At 41.5% G+C, this 18629-nt stretch overlaps 1 protein-coding gene across 2 annotated transcripts in view; it reads right to left on the reverse strand.

Moving 5' to 3' along the window:
• Nucleotides 1-18629, reverse strand: part of LOC126297793 (terminal uridylyltransferase 7-like) — a 181570-nt gene that overhangs the window by 28438 nt on the left and 134503 nt on the right. For both annotated transcript variants that reach the window (XM_049988998.1, XM_049988999.1), the window contains exons 10-13: nucleotides 15495-15889; nucleotides 12841-12979; nucleotides 4771-4958; nucleotides 2125-2343 (exon numbers count right to left, since the gene is read on the reverse strand). In XM_049988998.1, coding sequence (XP_049844955.1) covers nucleotides 2125-2343; nucleotides 4771-4958; nucleotides 12841-12979; nucleotides 15495-15889 — 941 coding nt within the window. The remainder of the gene's footprint in view (nucleotides 1-2124; nucleotides 2344-4770; nucleotides 4959-12840; nucleotides 12980-15494; nucleotides 15890-18629) is intronic.

Raw genomic sequence — 18629 nt, forward strand, 5'->3', positions numbered from 1 at the left:
CTATCTTCAAGAATGTATTCTGAACAGATAATATTGTGAAACATGTATTAATGGATTAAAGTTAAGTATCAAACTAATGACATCCGCTTTCTGAATTCTCATTCCTTGTCATGTTCCAAACCTCACGTCAGTATAGTTCTTCCCTCCTCACGCCAGCCTGTATGAGCTGAAACATGTGCATTTCAGCCTCCACTCTTAACTCGGTGTTGGCTCTTCTGGTAACCCGAAAGTTCCTTTGAAAGGGCATGGTCGACTTCCTTCCCTAATCCAATGAGACCAATGACCTCGCTGTCTGGTCTCCTCCCCCAACAGACCACAACAGTCCACCCACCTCACCGCCGCCCCACACCGAATCCACAGTTATTGTGTGGTTCGGTCCCCAGTGTACCCCCTGGAAACGTCTCGGAGTGTAACCCCAAATGTTTGCGTGGTACAGTAATTATGGTGTATGTGCACGTGGAAACTGTGTTTGTGCAGCAATTGCTGACACAGTGTAACTGAGGTGGGACACAGTGTAACTGAGGTGGAATGAGGGGGAACCAGCCTGCATTTGCCGAGGTAGATGGAAAACCGCCTTAAAAACCACGCACAAGCTGCCCGGCACACTGGACCTCGACACTAATCCACTGGGTGGATTCGTGCCAGTGACAGCACGCCTTCCCACTCAGGAAGCAACGCGTTAGACTGCACGGCTAGCCGGGTGGGCTTTTCTCTTGTTTTCTTTCTTGTACTGCCCATAGCCAGTATCTCATTAGAGGACTGGTTGATATTGGGCCATGAGGCAGCATCAGTTGGGATGCCAAGTGAGTTGGACCGCATGCTGACAGGGAGAGGGGAACCGAAGCCCCCAATGGGTTTTTGTGGGAACGGAGCGAAAGGGGATGCTGTTTGCCTGACATACAGTTCAGTTTTGGTGGCCACTGAGGCCTGACATGGTAAAACAGATGATTTCACCTTTGTTATGGAGGGGGAGGGGGGAGGGGCTAGTTACTGTGTTTGCAAATTTTGTGGCCATTTGTACTAGATGTAGGTGTTCATATCTTTTATCCCTTGACTCTAAATATAAATGGCAGGCAAGGGTTTTATATTCCTGTTCCGCCACCCCACCCCTCCCCCTTTTAACATGAGACAGTTCAAGGTGTCACATTTTGGTGGCTGGATACACAGTGTGTTCTTAGTCTGGGCGATCTGCATTCTCCACTCACTGAGGTATCTGTACAGCGTGATATCTGCTCAAAATGCAAACAAGTAAGACACCACACTGATGAGGAGAAATGTGTAAAGTACAGTTTTACCTCACAGTAGGAAACTGTTACTTTGACCTTTTCAGTTAATACATCTCATTCAAAAGCCGCAACATAGGCTCCAGTAACCACTCTTTTGGTGCCCACTGGATACAGCAAACAAATTTGACAACCAGTTTCTCCCAGTTTCAAACAATTCATCTGATGAAAAATAACACCCTGGATGATGATAAGGCTTTTGTGAGGGGTTGATGGCAATGGAGATGTCATCGAGCTTCTCCAAGCCGAGCAATGCTTTTATGAGTAGGTGTCAACTGTTTTAATGAGGATGCACTGACTTCACATTTTGCTCATGGATGCTACGGCATGTAAATTTTATTGAATATGTTCAATGAACAACTGTGGTTTTGAACTCAAAAAGGACTTTCCATCAGTTCGGGTACATACTAGGTACTGATGGAAGTATTTCTTGCCATTTCCACTGAATTCACTTTCCTCGCATCACATGGTCTGGAAAGGGAGGGGGAAGGAAAGGGAAAACTTAGGGGTTGTACCTTTCTGCAATTAACCAATTCACTGTATCTAACAAGACTACTGGGGCCTTGTGGGTACAAGTCTGCGAAACATTCTTCCTCTTCACAGCCCATGACCAGAGGGTGACATGGTATGGAAAATGGAACTAGTACCCCAGGGGCTCAAGGTACCATGTTCACCAATCAAGCACTCACTACAAAACTGTAAGCCCTCGAGAGGGAAGAAGGGAGTATAGGAGCTTATGGTAGCGTGTAGCCTTTTACATATGTAGCACTCAAGAGTCTAACTTAACATTTCTGTTGTTTGAAGTGGAGACAAGAAAACTACTTCCAGCATTGTGTCTTACCTTTACTCTTATATCGATATCTGAATACACTTTAAGTAGTCTTGTATTGTTTTGAGCCAAGACGTTATATATGCTGATATCGCCATCTAATTCCGATGAGAAATGGTTGAATTTTATTATTGGCACCTTGGCAGATGTTATAGGAACTAAATTCCTAATACTTTTATATCCTTTCAAATGAACAAATAGATCTTCAATTATCTGTACGAAGTCAAGATCCTGTAAAAACACACACAAACATGAGATCATCTGCAATGGAACCTTTATGGCATTTATGGTGATATACACACAATAAGAGAAATGGCTAGAAATGATACAATTTAAAATAAATAAATCAGAGAGAGAGAGAGAGAGAGAGAGAGAGAGAGAGAGAGAGAGAGAGAGAGAGAGAGAGAGCGAGCGAGAGCGAGAGCACCTGTACATGGCTGCAGTTGCAAAACCACTGCACACAAACATTGCAAGGAAAATTTTATAATGCAACGTTATAGGTGGGCAAGATACAAACTGTGTCTGTAGCCAAGAATTCTAGTTCCTGTATGTTTTCAACAGCTTTCCTCAATAATGCTAGCTGTCAATCCATTTTTGTGGGGACTGAAGAGAGGGGAAAAAAATGAGAACAAGAAGTGAGCTGCCAACAAATACGCAGCACTGTGTGTGGGTGCTGAAGCAAATCTTATCCATGGCTTCTGATTTTGCTGATAATCAATGGAGCAAGATGCAACAGTGGAGGAAGTAAGCAGAAAAGGTAGAGGATAATGGCTAATACTAGCCATTCCAGCCAGTACATTTGCTCTGAAACTTGAGCTTCTCCCAGCATATCAAATGTTCAAGTAACTTAAGGCAATAGAGCCACAAAGTTCACGATGACTGACGATATTCTGACAACTGTACAAACAGTCATTTTCAAACGAGAAATGGAACGAGAGCTTGCTTTGCATGCCAACTGATGTCAATAATATTTTGCAATGATTCAGTTTTAATAAACCTATTCACAAAATTATAAGATTTCCTAAATCTGTAGAGAAAATTATAGAATGATAATTTTACTGGGAGAGGGAGCACAGCTTTGGCAATTCTGCCAGGGATGCAGGGTCACCTCAGTATGGTTCTGAGAGAAGATTAACACTGGCCCCAGCAGTGTATGTATGCACAAGATCAAAGGCATATCTACAAGGCAGACTTTGCAATGTTTCAGAGTTCTAGACTTCCTCTGGTCAAACATGTAACATGGGAAGTACAAACAGGACTACTGAGCTGACTTATGTCTATTTCAGTCAGATGTTGATACATGTGGATACAAAAATCTTGAGAAATAATTTGTGTAAAGTTCAGAGGTATTTGAAATGCACAGTTAGTCATACGTTCCATAGATCATCTGCAGGGTTTTTATTGAAATCATGTGGAATGGATGTTTACAGGCCATGCATAGGTTATGTGTCTGTGAATATGGTTACATTCTGAACACTTATAGGTTACTAAACACCAGACTGACATGTATTTAATAAGGATGAATATATCAGTCTACTACTAATCACGTAACTAGGAGGAATTTGTCCAAAATCAACAGTATTCTCTTGAATGTATGGAAATTAAACGTCAAAATTAATAATAGTGAATTATGTATAAAAAGTGTTGTGTGTTTAGTTGAATACAAGGTGATTTTGTTTTTAAAGAGGACAGAACTGTTAGAAGTGTATGGAAAGGTGTGAGTATTGCAATTTAATAGAAAGTAACAGGAATATTTTTAGTTTTAATAAGGATAGCAGGAAAAATAAATTAAGAAGGACAAAAACACATTTTTCCTGTTACAATAAAACAAATATTAGCCCTCGCCAATTATAATAAAAGAAAACATTTTGCATTCTGAAACTACAATCAAAGGTTAATAGTGCACCAAGCATCAAAACAAATCCCATGAATGACTGAGGATGGAACCCGATACTGTCAATTTGTGGTCTGGCACTTACAGAGCAACAGTAACTGCATAATTGCAAATTATTTATTTCCCAATTATACATGCAACAGTACTGTGAGAAGAAATGCTTTCATATGTGGCACAGAAATATCACAACATATCGTGTTAAAGACGGCTTACATCAAATGTACACCACCTCCATTTTCTGCTAGCCCCCTACAGCAGTACTGTAACTAATCATTTGAAGCATACTAGTCAGCAGCTCTGCATCTACTGGCCAGCTCTCTTCTGGGCAACTGATTGCTTCCTCCACTTTGTCAGATGAACTTTAGAATTGCTTGTTGCTCCCACAGTAATATCAAAGATAACAGGAAAAATGCAAAGGGTACACTAGTCAGCCACTTTCACTTACTTGCCAGTTAACCAGATTTACTGACCACCTATGGGCTCCACATTTTTTAAAATTATTTCTTGATCTTAATTTTCTCACTGATAGGGAAATTTTTTACACGTCAAATACAAACAAAATTAGGTTGAAAAATTAATATTACATACTTCATTTCAAACAAGACTGACAGTGTTTCTGTTTATTTCTTGAATCACCACAACAAATAAGTTCATTACAACCATCTCTATTGGAGAGTAACAACAAAAAGATATGTCATTTCAAAACAGAAACAATGTTAGTACTGTCATTTCAAGGGCATAAATCTTTGCAGAATTAATCTTACCATTCCTGTATCATTTCCTTTTAGGGTCAAACAAATATCAAGATCAGAGTTCTGTAATCCAAACCCATTGCATGATGATCCGAATAGTTCCAGCTTCACATTTGGATACAGTTTTGAAATATATTGTTCCAGATCCATTACAATAGACTTTCGTAGGTCTATTTGTTTTTGTGTTTGAGAAAAGTTTTCTGAAAAGAATATGGAATTTAGAAACGAAAAAGATATATACGCTATTTCACCAAGAACTGGCATGGTGAGACCATGGTTGTGTAATAATATAAGTAAACTCTAAACAAAAAGAAAAACAGCAACCATCTACTGCTAACTGAACTATTTATAAACAACAAATAATACTAGTTTCTACAATGAAATGTAGAAGAAATCATGCACACATTCATAGTACAAACACTTAGACACTAAACTAATGACAAATATCACAATAAAATATAATACTGACATTGTTAACAAACAGTAAGTGTTTATTTAGCATCCACTATTGTAACATTTATGTATGCAACATTTTCCCCCATCACTTGTGTATTACACAACACACAATAATGTAAATTATTAGCAAGCACTCATATCTACAACCGGAATATTTTCATACAAAGACAGAGCTATCCCTCGTTTTAATCTTTCTTTTGCATTCCACAATTTTCAACAGGACATCAATTGCTATAAATATTGTTATGATGGCCTATTACTCTTCTAATTAAAGCTCATTCACTGCGTATCGCATGAACTGAAGATTTATATCTTTTAAATATTCTGTTGAACATGTACACACAAACTGTAACTTCTGTAATAATGTGTCTTTGGCACTGATTAATCTTTGTAAATTGCCATTTTTGTATACAACCATCGGTGTGGCTGATATCTAGGATGTGTGCACACTCTACATGCTCAATCTCTAAAGTTTTGAAAAATGTTGTAGTTTGCTCATTATTCCAAGAAATATGAACTACTTCAGTAACAGGTAACAATGCCATTAACAGATCCAGGAATTTCAATGATGGTATGACTAAACTAACACACATCTTAGAAATTTATTTAGCACCATTAGGAACTTGCACCACAACTGTGTTTAGCGAAAGCTAAATTAAATTTTAAAAAGTGAACAAATTTGAATATATGTGCCTGTACAAAAAAACACCCACAGTAAACTACATACACTCTACCCCCTCCTCCATCTCACTCAAAAGTTGGGCAAAAGATATTTATGTTGACACCAGACACTGTGGCTAATAAACTAGTAAATTAGCTTGGTTCATGCTTAAGGGACTAAACAGGGAGGTCATCAGCCCCTTGGTCAAGAGGCAGTTCATCTGGAGTTAGCGACGACCGCCAGAAATTTGATCGAATTATGAAAGTATGCAAGAGTGGTAATATAAAGACACTGAAAGCAATATTGATGCCAAGGCTGAAAAATAATTTTAGTAGTCAAAGTATATGTGTAAGTCTGCAGGCTTTCATAGCCATTTCCACTCTTTTCAAGTATACGTATTGAACCAGAACGTAAGACAAAACTGGACGAGGGATCTCCCAGGGTGGTGAACCAACACAATAATGGACAAAGACAGTTATAGAGTAAAGAATGTCTTCTAGCTGGCAGATTAGTAATATTAATAGTCAGTAGGGGCTACAAATGTAATGGACACCTGTTGAACTGACAATAACAATCAGGTAAGACAAAGAATCAGGTCAGAAGGTGGGTGGAGCCAGGCAAGTGCGTCTGGGGGATCTGCACGATACAGGAATCTTCTGTCCCACAGCTGCCCCATCCCCGATCTATTATAATCAAAGTGTTAAAGGGGGAAGTATCCAATATTCATCAGCAAACTACTCCTAAAACAAAAATATGGTGTGGCAGAAGAAAGGGGCTAACCACATTGAAATGCAATTAAAACAGAGTAAAAGCCATGACCAATGTAGCTGGTAAAGGAGACACACTGCAGGACTAGTCTAGAAGGTGCCAGTGGACAATATTACTCCACAATGATAAACTGGGCCGCAGTTCCAAAACTGACGGTGCCACTGGCCCATAAACCTGGCAACCATAGACCAACTGGAGCAAGGCCAGGGGCCAGTAAATATGGACGTGAGTAGTGTGATCCACATCCCAAGAGTTGTAGGCAAGAAAGCAGAGAGTGCGAAGTTTTCATGTGCAGTTTGAATTCAATTGACAAATATGGGACAGTCATGTCAGCTTTTTATTAATGAAGTGTCACAGAAATCCAAACTGTACAACACTGTTCAAGCAAAGTTCTGCATTAGGATGGACATGGTGCAAAGACAGAAGTGGATAATTAACATTTTCATAGCACAGAATCGTAGGCCATGGGAATGCTTCTGGACAGAGGCCCTTTGGATGTCAACTTGTAGCAGAGTGACCAGTGGTCTGAAGCAGGTCATTATCGCATTAATGGCAATGAGGGAGAGTGTACCACCTTGCATGGAGCCCTGCTGGACACCACTCTCTTTGACCCACTGGGAGCTGAGTGATGTGCTAACTCAAACCCAAAGCAACCAGCGGGATAAAAACTGACTAATACAAATCGGTAGCGAGCATCAAAAGCCATAGTTATGCGGGGTAAGTAAACCGTGATTATGGCAAGCATTGTTTTATGCCTCAAGTTCATCATCAAAGACTGCAAGGAGGTGTTTATGTTCAGCAAAAGTCTGTTAGACTTTTGGCTGGTTGACTGGGGGTTTAGAGACGGAACAGTGAGGTTATCAGTCCCTCAGTCCAGGGGTACTACTTCATCTGGAGTTACTGACAACCACCAGAAACAGGTTCCATTGATGAAAGTACATAGGAGAGGTGTAATCAAGGTATTGAAGATGATACTGTTGCCAGAGCTAAGAAATAATTTACAGAGATGTATATGGATCAGGCAGGTATGTAGGTCACAGGTGACAAGGGGTCACCCAGGGATCATCCATGGCAAGATTTGGGGTGAAGAGTTACATAACAAAGAATACCTTCTCGTTGAGATATTCAGATCAGTAAAAGTGAGAAGACTAAAAATCCAATGAATGTTAGTTGGACCATCAATAATAAAAACAAGATGAGGGAACTAGGTATGCCAACTGGCAAGTGTCCTGGTACTTGCATGCTTTGCCACATCTAATCCATCACAGTCAACACACTAAAGAGCACCCCCTATTTAACAGAATTCTACCCAAAAACTGGAAAATAGGGGCAACAGAAAAACAGGCAAACCGCATCAGACACGGTACAGGGTTCCCCAGACCCAACACGCAGTGGAAGATGTTCCAACCACCCTGCTCCGTTTGCCCTGAAGGTCATTTAAAAACCTACCAACTGAGAATAAAAACCACTTTCTATGAAAGTGGAGAACCATTTCAACTATTTGCAAATCATTCACCAATATTAGAGGCAAAGTATTCTGAAGACCATACTTTGTACGGAAGGTTAGAAGCAGGAGGCATTCCACTACACTATGAGCTACTGCCTGTAAGGCTGCAAGTCACAATATGGGGGTGGCTCATTACATTAAATAAAACTCTGTGTTAATCTGTTACGACTGATGCAAAGGTGACACAGGATGGTGGATTCCTCCCAGGAAAAAAGGAAGGAGGAGCACCAAGCAGCAGTAATCTCTTTGATAGCACGAAGTTTATTACAGGGGCAGTGGCCCACCATATGTTGTTCCATCTCTGAGTGGGCACAGGCCTTAACTGCAACCGCAAATCTACACCTAGGATTGTCAACATGAAAGTGGGAGGAGTAATCAGTTCTACAACCAAACTTTTCACCAGTTCATTCAGTGGGATATCTTAATGACCTGGGACCAAGGGAAACCCAACTCAGCAAGCAGTACATCTTAAGTCAGAGGAAAGTCATGAATAACAGATGTCACTGGGTCACAAAAGCAATACTGGGCAACAGCCTGGAGACTGCTCACTGAGGCACTGCAAATAAAAGTACTGTCAGTGGAGACTTATTAAATAAAATGTAGGTTTCTGTTAATGGCTGTCAGTTCTGCTTTAAAACACAACATGTTCCAGGCAACGAATGTTGTTCCTGACTGGACACAATATGCTTATACATCTCTCTCCAATCTATAGTTTTAAAGACATCAGTGTAAGTGACAGTAGCACTCCCATACTTCTGGAGGTCTGAAAGAAACACACACAGACTGCCTACATAATTGGTGCTGATGACACCAGTGGTCAGTCAAACACCACAATGATAGCCTGGGTCCAATAACTACAAAGCTGAACGTGCCGCTGAGCCACAAATCTGGCAACCATAGTTCAGTCAGGACAGGAACAAGACCCTGTAAACACATAGATGAGTAGCACACATCCCAAGAGGTGTGGGCAAGAAAGTATAGGGTACTAGGCTTCTGCACGCAGCTAGTCTTTAGCTGATGAATACAGGGCAGCCAAGTAAGTTTTTTAGCAGAGAGAATGTCCAAGTGCTCGGTACCCAAGTAGAGTTGTGGGACAGTATGGATTGTGGTACGACGACAAAAAAATTCCAAATTTTTAGAGGAGAGAAATGGAAACAATGGAAAAAGGACTAAGTGGAGGCCCTTAGGATGGTGACTTGGAGCTGGCATTCGACCGAGGCTACAGACTAGGAACTGTACCAAGTCCTGAACATAAAACGCATGGGTGACCAATGGCCCAACAGCTTACCAGTCCATTGATGGCAATGAGAAAGACTGAGATACTCATCATGGAACCCTGTGGAATGCTGTTTTATTGAGACTGTGGAGAGCTGAGTGAAGTACAAACAATCACCCTGAACTACAGCTGAGATAAAAACTGATGAATAAAAATCGGTTGAAAGCCTCAAGAGCCCCAATCATTGAAGAGCCCAACATGGTAAATGGTTCAGCAGATAGTGACAAGAAAGTAATGGGATCATTGTTAAGTGGTCAATGTCACAAAGATGTTGTGAAGTGACCCCTGTAGCAAAGCAACAAGATAAGGGGAAAAAAATCATAATGTCCATACTCAAAAAGGTACCATGGGCAACACTTAAGTGTACTGGAGTACTTTCACTAAGGAGAGGCAGATAAAGATCAGGAACAACATGGTCAACAATAAGGCTCCTACTACACAAATGTAGAGCTTCTTCACATGGAGTGATGTGCACTGGAATCCCCTAGTAGAAGAAAAGGTGTTTGGAGTTGTTGGTTTACGGCAGTAATCTCAAGATAAATAAGTGCCCTGTCTGGAGGTAAATAAACGTTACAAATGCTGATCACTGGGGTCGTTTTCACTCACACTTCTATTGCTTCCAACATGGCATGGAGGGCATTCTGCCCAATGAGGACATCTTTGTGATCTAGTGAACAGACTCTGCTAAATGCTCTTTTGGTCCCAACAGAATGCACCGTAACATCAAAGAGTTGACCATTTTCCGTAAGTGTAGTGCATTTCTTGGAGAATAACACAGATTGCATAACGAGAGGAAAGTAGTGATGGTTCTGGCACGGGCAGTAATATACATTGCAGTTCCACTGTATCATCACAGTTAATTTCCTGGTTAAGCATGAATGGGTCAGGAAGAGAGGTCATGTCCAAAGATCACAATCTGTCACCAGTTAGAGTGAAACAACATCAGCAAACATCAGTTCAGAGCCCAGTTGCATGAGTGGACCTGCTACCTCCAGGATCACCACAGTAGCCTTCTCAACAGACTACTACTTTCTCTCTTTCACAACTTATGGCCGTCAATATTCTTCTAAGGGCTTCTCTGACATGGGTGTAGGAATGGAAGAAGAGCAGGCAACACTGGGATCCATTGTCCACGGTTCCTTCTGTCACTTCCTAGTCTGAGGTTGTAGATATGTGAATTTATGGGTAGATGGACTCCTCTCACCAGAAGATGCCTCGGGATGATCATGCTTGTCTGGTTTGGTGCAGAAAATGGTTCTCAAAGATGGTGCTGCATGAATCACAAAAGGGAGGACCTGTCGCCCACATGGTCATTTTTATTTGTGCGATTACTGAATGTCGACATCAATGGAGTAAATACACCATGTACTGTTGATGACTGTTGGTATCACTGAGACAGAATACAAATGATCATATTTTTTCAGTGCTTCAGAATGTGAGAGATGATCTTGTCCTTCAGCTCCTGGATTGTGTGTTCCTTGAGTAGGTGAACACACTTAGTGAATCAAGGAGGATGATCTTTTCCACAACTGACACAGACAGATAGTAGTATACATAGTGAAATTTTTTAAGTCGCCAGCCACATCACATTCCAAAAAATCAGGTTGTGTGTAAACCAGGAAGACATATGCCCAAAGTGCTGGCATTTAACACACAACATTGGGGTAGGAAAAACAGCTTCCTCTGGAAGTGAACAGCTCGTGACAGCGAGGTTGAATGCAACAGTATCAATCTTGTTGAAACTTTGGGATGGAGTAAGTGTCTCAATGCAGGATGCAGTTTTAATCTACCAGGAAGTTTCATTTCAGCACATACTCTGCTGCAGAGAGAAAATTTCATTCTCTCAATCTTGTTGTCTTGCGGGCCTCAACATACATGACACAAGAAGTACATACCTAACCTCTTGTGAGTATTTGTGTAGTTCTTTACCTATCTGCAGAATCAGGTTCCACTGAAACATTGAACAGTGTACCAAGTTTAAGTTCTTATGGAATGTTATGGTAACAGGTATAGCACCAAGCTGTTTACAAGAGGGTAACACTTGGAAATGGGTAGGATTTGCCATCTTGTGATGGAACCACTTCATAATTTTTCTTTTACCCAACATTTTGTTGTCCATTATTTAGTAAGGATAGAGAGTCTGCCAAATAGGTTTTCAATATTCTCTGCAAAGAACACTGGTTCAGTAGAGAGAAAGGACCTTCCACCTGTTCGGGTACAAACCAGGAACTGAAGACAGTAAATTTCTGCAAACCACATGGTTTCATTTTCCTTCCACAGCATGGCCAAGGAGGTAAGGTTTGTAGGGTCACAATGATCTGCCTTAAGAGACTCCACATGCACCACTCAGCCAGAGCTAAGGCTCCCTAGCATAATGAGCACTGCCCAGAGTCCTGGTACTGCCCAACTGACAGGCACCTGCTCGTTGGCATTTGAGAGAAGTGACAGTTTGGGCATAGTATGACCTCTCAGTGGGCAGGGGATACCACTTTATGGGTTCCAGACGACACCCCCACATGGACTCATTACCATGTTGAAAAGTGGAGGTCAGAGGTGTGGAGCCCGAACATATGTTGACCAAATTATGTGGTGTAAAATAAAGCTAATGAAGTGGGTAAATCATAATCTATGTCCTATAAGCAAACTAGGTTGTCAGCAGGGAATATGTCCCAGAGAATAAGTCTGAGAAAAGATACAGTCAGAGAATTAAATTGTTGCACAGGAAAAGATGAATTACTGCAATAGCTTGGGGCACCACACTTACCACACACATTCTCACAAAAAAGTGGTGAGCTCTATTAGGGGGAGTGGGTCTAATAAATTATGAGATGGAAATGATGGTCTATACTTACCTTTAGAGATGAAATATGTATGTTGCGAATACACACATCTGAAACTAGAAGTAAAGCACTCCCTAGTTTTTGGAGCAGATAGTTCGTTCCTCAGGGAGGGAGGGAGGGAGAGAGAGATTGGGGAAGGTTAAAAAGGATGGGCAGGTCAAATCAGACCCCAAGATGAGATTGTCCCACCAGCAATGAACATGAAGGTAAACCTGTGTAGGATGTTATTAAGGCCATTACTGTCTGTCATTTCGCATCAAATAAAGCAACACGGTCTCCTCTCTGTACACGATACTCTTGCTCTTGCATAAAGAAATGGAAATTTTGGCAAATAATGCAATAACTTGGTGTTTCTTATTTTTAACATTTCAAAAAGAGAATGACTAGTAAAGACCATCAATTTCTTCTTAATGGGATCTGGGGATTCGCAGAGTGTGACACCCTGTCAAACCATTTTTCTTCCCAACGTCACACAAATTATTTTGCTTCTGTTTCAATGAGAACCACAACCATGTTCATTCACTCGAATTTGAGAGAATAGGCTTTCTTTATCATATTAAAGTTAAAATCATACCTAGAACATATTCACACACCCTATCCAGGGTCATGATGTGGTCTGCAGTCATCTGCACCAGCTTATCAGGTCGATTTAGTGGACAGGCTTTCTTTGTGTGGTTATCTTCCATACAAAAAGTACAAACTAAAGGAAGTTTCTGAAAAGAAAATACATTTTCTTGTAAATTTTTTTCTGTGTCAGCTATTAATACAGGTATATAAAAATATTTTCAAAGCAGTAGTAAACCAATGATCAAGAAATGTAAATGCCACTTAAGAAACAGAATGATTATAATTTCTGTTTCTGTTATGTTAAATCTCTGACAAACAAGAATATTGGTAATTTTTTTTTAATCACACAGGACTTGTATGGTAATGAGCTCTTAGGTGGCTCATGAAATCGGATTCAAAATAAAGCACCTTGGAGACTTAATTCAGTTCAAATGACTGGTTCTGTCAAATAAATTATAGCAATGGATGTGATATTCCTTCTACATCTAATTCTTTCACACGCTCTACTAGTAACACTACCTTATATTTGTTTTTCAATGTATTTATTCTACTTATAACTCTTCTATAGATTTCTTTTTTCACACAACAGATTCTACTACTTTTCCTTCTCACTTTTCTAAACTTCATCCAAGCACCTATAAGTGGTCTGGCATTCCTACAACCATTTCCATTTTGTCTTATTTTTGTCTTAATAATTTTGCGTTTGCTTCTTAGCATTTAATTTTGACAGTTATATCTGCTGCTGACTTCCTTTCTTACCCTCTTCATTCTCTTATTAACACCTTTCATCAATAAGTGGCAACTTTTATTTCAGTGTTTACACTTTCTTTGTCTCCATCTTTCTTATTTCTATGAGGACTGTGTGTAAATTCCAAAACCTGACAGTGAAAAAACATGCACTTGTATCAAAAAGGCATTTTTATTCTTTGGTGGCAATTCATGCGTTTTAACTTTTTCTATCAAGGACACTTATCCATGACAATGTGATTCCGGAAGTTCAGCAAAATACACCTCTACCACTGCCATTACCTCTTCATCATCACCAATATCACCATCGTATTCTTAAAGTGAGTAAGGTACGGTGTTTATGAACAATGTCCCCATTTGGTTCTATCCTGAATAATTCTTGTCTTGATACTGTTTCCCAGTTTTCTCCTCTAGTCTTCAGGTTTTCCTTTAACCTGGTCCAGTCATTTTTTTAGGTCATTCTACTGGTCTTTTCGCATGCACATTTCTGTCCGAGTACTGTTTTAGCATGTTGTTTTACTTCATACCTTGTGCAGGTCCAAACCCCTTGAGCCATGCAGTACTTAGTTTCTTAGTGAATGACAGATACACTTTCGTGTCTCCTCTGATGTCTCCATTTCTAATTTTCTCTCTTCTAGTCTTCTGCAAGGCTGATAGCAGAAACTTCATTTCACATGCTTTTAACTCGGTTAAATCTGCCTTGCCAAGCTGTATGTTATAACCAGTAAGAGACACAATTTAAACATGGTCTGTTTAGTTCTCACATGAACTTCCTTGTCCCACAGAAGGTTCTGCACTTGATGAAAAAATTTAGATCATTTTGTTACCTCTTCAAATGACAGTAAATTCTTGCAGTAATGAATTTCTTTATACATCTGTCTCTCTTTTTGCAATCCAGGACTGTTCCAAATATTTTTTTTCATAAAATGTGACAAAGACATTTGTAGTATTTTCCAGTCAATGGGTTTGGCCTTTTCAAGGTAATAAATAAGGACAATATATTATGCATCACAAAAAGCAGTCAGCAGAATCTTTCTGATGGATGAAATCTGCCTTCACCATTTTAAATGCAGGGCCACCAGCTTCTACCTAATGCTTTCAATTGCCAATTTCCTTCTGATGTGAAATGATGAACCAACATCATGTTCATAGTAGCAAACTAGGCAAATATATTCAGGAGGATTTTTTTTTAATTGTAGAAATACTGCTGCAAATTCATAAAAGGGTGTGTAACTTTAGCTAGAGTTTTAGAAATAACACAACTGAAATGAAACTTAATCATGAATTTTCATATAAAATGTACTACACTCAATTCTACTGCTATGCCCAGCTGTCAATTTTTTCATAAACATTTAGTATCTACGAAGAACATTTTGCCATTGCTCAGTATTTTTTGCTTTGGCTGCAGTTTTGGGATGGCCTATTCCACAGACACTGTACTCCAGTTTGTCCATTTCAATAGAAAAAAAGACGAGCTCTTCAAAATGACACCTAAATAAAACTTCTGTAGATCCTGTGATCACTTCTTTTGTTGTGTAACATGTACTACAATAACAAAAATCAAATTCAGTTAATAGCTGTGCCCTCTCCAGTAAATTTTCTTGTTGCCCTAATATAGCAATTACTCCAGCCCATTTTTCTTAATATTTGTATCACTCATTTTCCTAAAATACCCACATTCCAATATTTGCCTATCTGCGATTGCATCAGAGCAATAGCCACTAGCATTATTGACATACCAACACAACAGAAACTGCAGTATTTCAAAGAACTTCACAACGAAACACTGACAGTGAATGGAATTACACCACCAGTAAGGAAGCAGTATTAACCACCCCCCTCCCCCCATTTTTTACACACAGCTGACATTTCCACTAAAGACATCTTAGAGTATATTAACTCATGACAACTTACCTTTCCTCCTGTAAAGCTGAACTGTGAGAAATTAAAGGAAACACATTTTTCATTCACACCACAGTTCAATGTGTGTGCCTGAGACACAGTGACTGTCAAATTGGAATGTGTATTAGCACTGGATGAAGCATTTTTTTGAGAAATTAACCCATCTAACTTCTTGTTGAACCGCTCATCATCTCTTAACATCTTCTCAATCATTTCCTCTCTTATTTCTTTTTCTTTCGAATCCTCAGCGAGTGTGCCATCTCTAATAACATGATGATATATTGGCCCATCAGCTGTATTAGGAATTGAAAAATATTTGAATGTTATTCTCATGCAATGAAGAAAATACTCCACCGTAGAGCCACTTATCACAGTCCGAGCAATATTCATCTTTGGTTGAAAAGGATCTGGAAAGAAAAAATAAATTACTTTACATGTATAACTAAACAATAAATGAATCCATCTTGAATTGGCATTAGCCATCTAAAACACATTCACATGTTATGTTCTGAATAAAAAAATATTACAAACATTCAACGAAAACACAAAAGTAAAGGAACCAGTAGCAAATTAGATGAAGCAGGCCTGATGGTAATGGTCAGGAAAATGTTTGTTTGTTTGTGTTTGTGTGTTTGTGTGTGTGTGTGTGTGTGTGTGTGTGTGTGTGTGTGTGTGTGTGTGTGTGCGGGTGTTGGTTGGTTGATTGATTGATTGATTTGTGGGGGTTAAAGGGACCAGACTGCTACGGTCATCGGTCCCTTTTTCCAAATACTAAAAACACCCACAGAGAATAAAAACGATCAACAGACGACACAGAACAAGAGAAACATAGACAAAGACCAGACAAAATGAACTAAAATCACACAGAGTGTGACGGTGGTTGGCCGACCATACAAACAAAAAGGGAAAAGCCAACCACCGAGAAACACATGGGGGGGGGGGGGGGGGGGGGGGGAGAAATAAAAAATAAATAAATACATAAATAAATAAATCCAGACAAATCGTAGGCCATAGGCCAGAATCAACACAAAAACTCACACACTTACATTAAGCGATAAAATCCCCCTGCCCGAATAAAACGCAGAACTATGTCCGCTATGGAAGAGTCGTCAGATAAAAGTGCAGAGAGCGTATCAGGCAGCGCAAAAGTCTGCCTGAGCACAGTTAAAAGAGCGCACTCCAACAGAATATGGACCACTGTCAAGGACGCTCCACAACGACAAAGAGGGGGATCCTCACGACACAATAAATAATTGTGTGTGAGTCGGGTGTGCCCAATGCGGAGCTGACAAAGGACGACTGATTCCCTGCTGTTGGCTCGCATGGATGACCGCCACACAGTAGTCGTCTCCTTGATACGGCAGAGTTTGTTTGGCACGGGCAGGTCGCGCCAATCAGTGTCCCATAAATCGAAAACTTTGTGGCGTAATAGTTACCGCAAATCAGTCGCTGGGAGGCCAATCTCCAGAGATGGTGCACTAGTGGCCTCTTTCGCCAGGCGGTCAACAGTTTCATTTCCGGGTGTCCCAACATGGCCCGGGGTCCAAACAAAGACCACAGATCTGCCGCAACGCGCAAGAGTATGCAGGGACTCCTGGATAGCCATCACCAGACGAGAACGAGGGAAACATTGGCCAAGAGCTCGTAAACCGCTCAGGGAATTGCTACAGATAACGAAGGACTCACCTGAGCAGGAGCGGATACACTCTAGGGCGCGAAAGATGGCGACCAGCTCAGCAGTGTAAACACTGCAGCCAGCTGGCAACAAACGTTGTTCAGAATGGTCCCCTAGAGTTAGTGCATAACCGACACGACCAGCAACCATCGAACCGTCGGTATAGACAACGCCAGAGCCCTGATACGTGGCCAGGATGGAACAAAAGCGGCGTCGGAAGGCCACCGGAGGGACTGAGTCCTTCGGGCCCTGTGCCAAGTCGAGCCAAAGGCAAGGGCGAGGCACACACCATGGGGATGTACGCAGAGGGGCCCAGAAAGGTGGTGGTACAGGGAAACCACCCAAGCCCGTAGAGAAGCTGTTTGACGCGTACGGCGATCGGACAACCCGACCTGGGCCGACGTTCTGGCAGATGGACGACAGACTGCGGGAACAGGACACGATAATTTGGATGCCCGGGCAAGCTAAAAACATGGGCAGCATAAGCAACCAGTAATTGTTGGCGTTGTATCTGCAGTGGAGGGACACCAGCCTCCACAAGTATGCTGTCCACAGGGCTGGTCCGGAAGGCACCTGTGCCAAGGCGTATCCCGCTGTGGAGGATTGGGTCCAGCACCCGCAACGCAGATGGGGATGCTGAGCCATAAGCCAGACTCCCCTAGTCCAGACGGGACTGGATAAATGCCTGGTAAAGCCGTAGGAGAGTAGATCGGTCGGCGCCCCACCTGGTGTGGCTCAGGCATCGCAGAGCATTTAGATGCCGCCAACACGCCTGTTTAAGCTGCCGAATATGAGGCAGCCAAGTCAACCGGGCATCAAAAACCACCCCGAAAAACCTACGTGATTCCACCACTGTAAGAAGCTGGCCGTCGAGATAAAGCCACGGCTCCGGGTGAACAGTGCGCAGTTTGCCGGCAGGAATGCATAACGCAAGTCTTGGCTGCCGAAAACTGAAAACCGTGCGCTACAGCCCAAGACTGCGCCTTGTGGATTGCGCCCTGTAGCTGACATTCAGCAGCTGCAATGCCAATAGAGCTGTAGTAAAGGCAGAAGTCGTCAGCATACAGGGAAGCGGAGACAGAATTTCCCACGGCCGCAGCGAGCCCATTAATGGCTATTAAAAACAGACAGACACTTAGAACAGAAACCTGTGGCACACCGTTCTCCTGGACTTGGGAGGAACTATATGAGGCCGCAATGTGCACGCAGAAGGTACGATACGACAGAAAATTGCGGATATAGATCGGCAGAGAGCCCCGAAGGCCCCATCCATAAAGCGTAGAAAGGATGTGATGACGCCATGTCATATCATACGCCTTCCGCATGTCGAAAAAGACAGCGACCAGATGCTGACGGCGGGCAAAGGCAGTACGGATGGCGGACTCCAGGCTCACAGATTGTCGGCGGCGGAGCGGCCTTTACGGAACCCACCCTGAGACGGAGCCAGAAGGCCCCGAGCCTCCAGTACCCAA

The sequence above is a fragment of the Schistocerca gregaria genome, chromosome X (genome assembly GCF_023897955.1).
Source record: "Schistocerca gregaria isolate iqSchGreg1 chromosome X, iqSchGreg1.2, whole genome shotgun sequence".
Classification (NCBI taxonomy): Eukaryota; Metazoa; Arthropoda; class Insecta; order Orthoptera; family Acrididae; genus Schistocerca; species Schistocerca gregaria.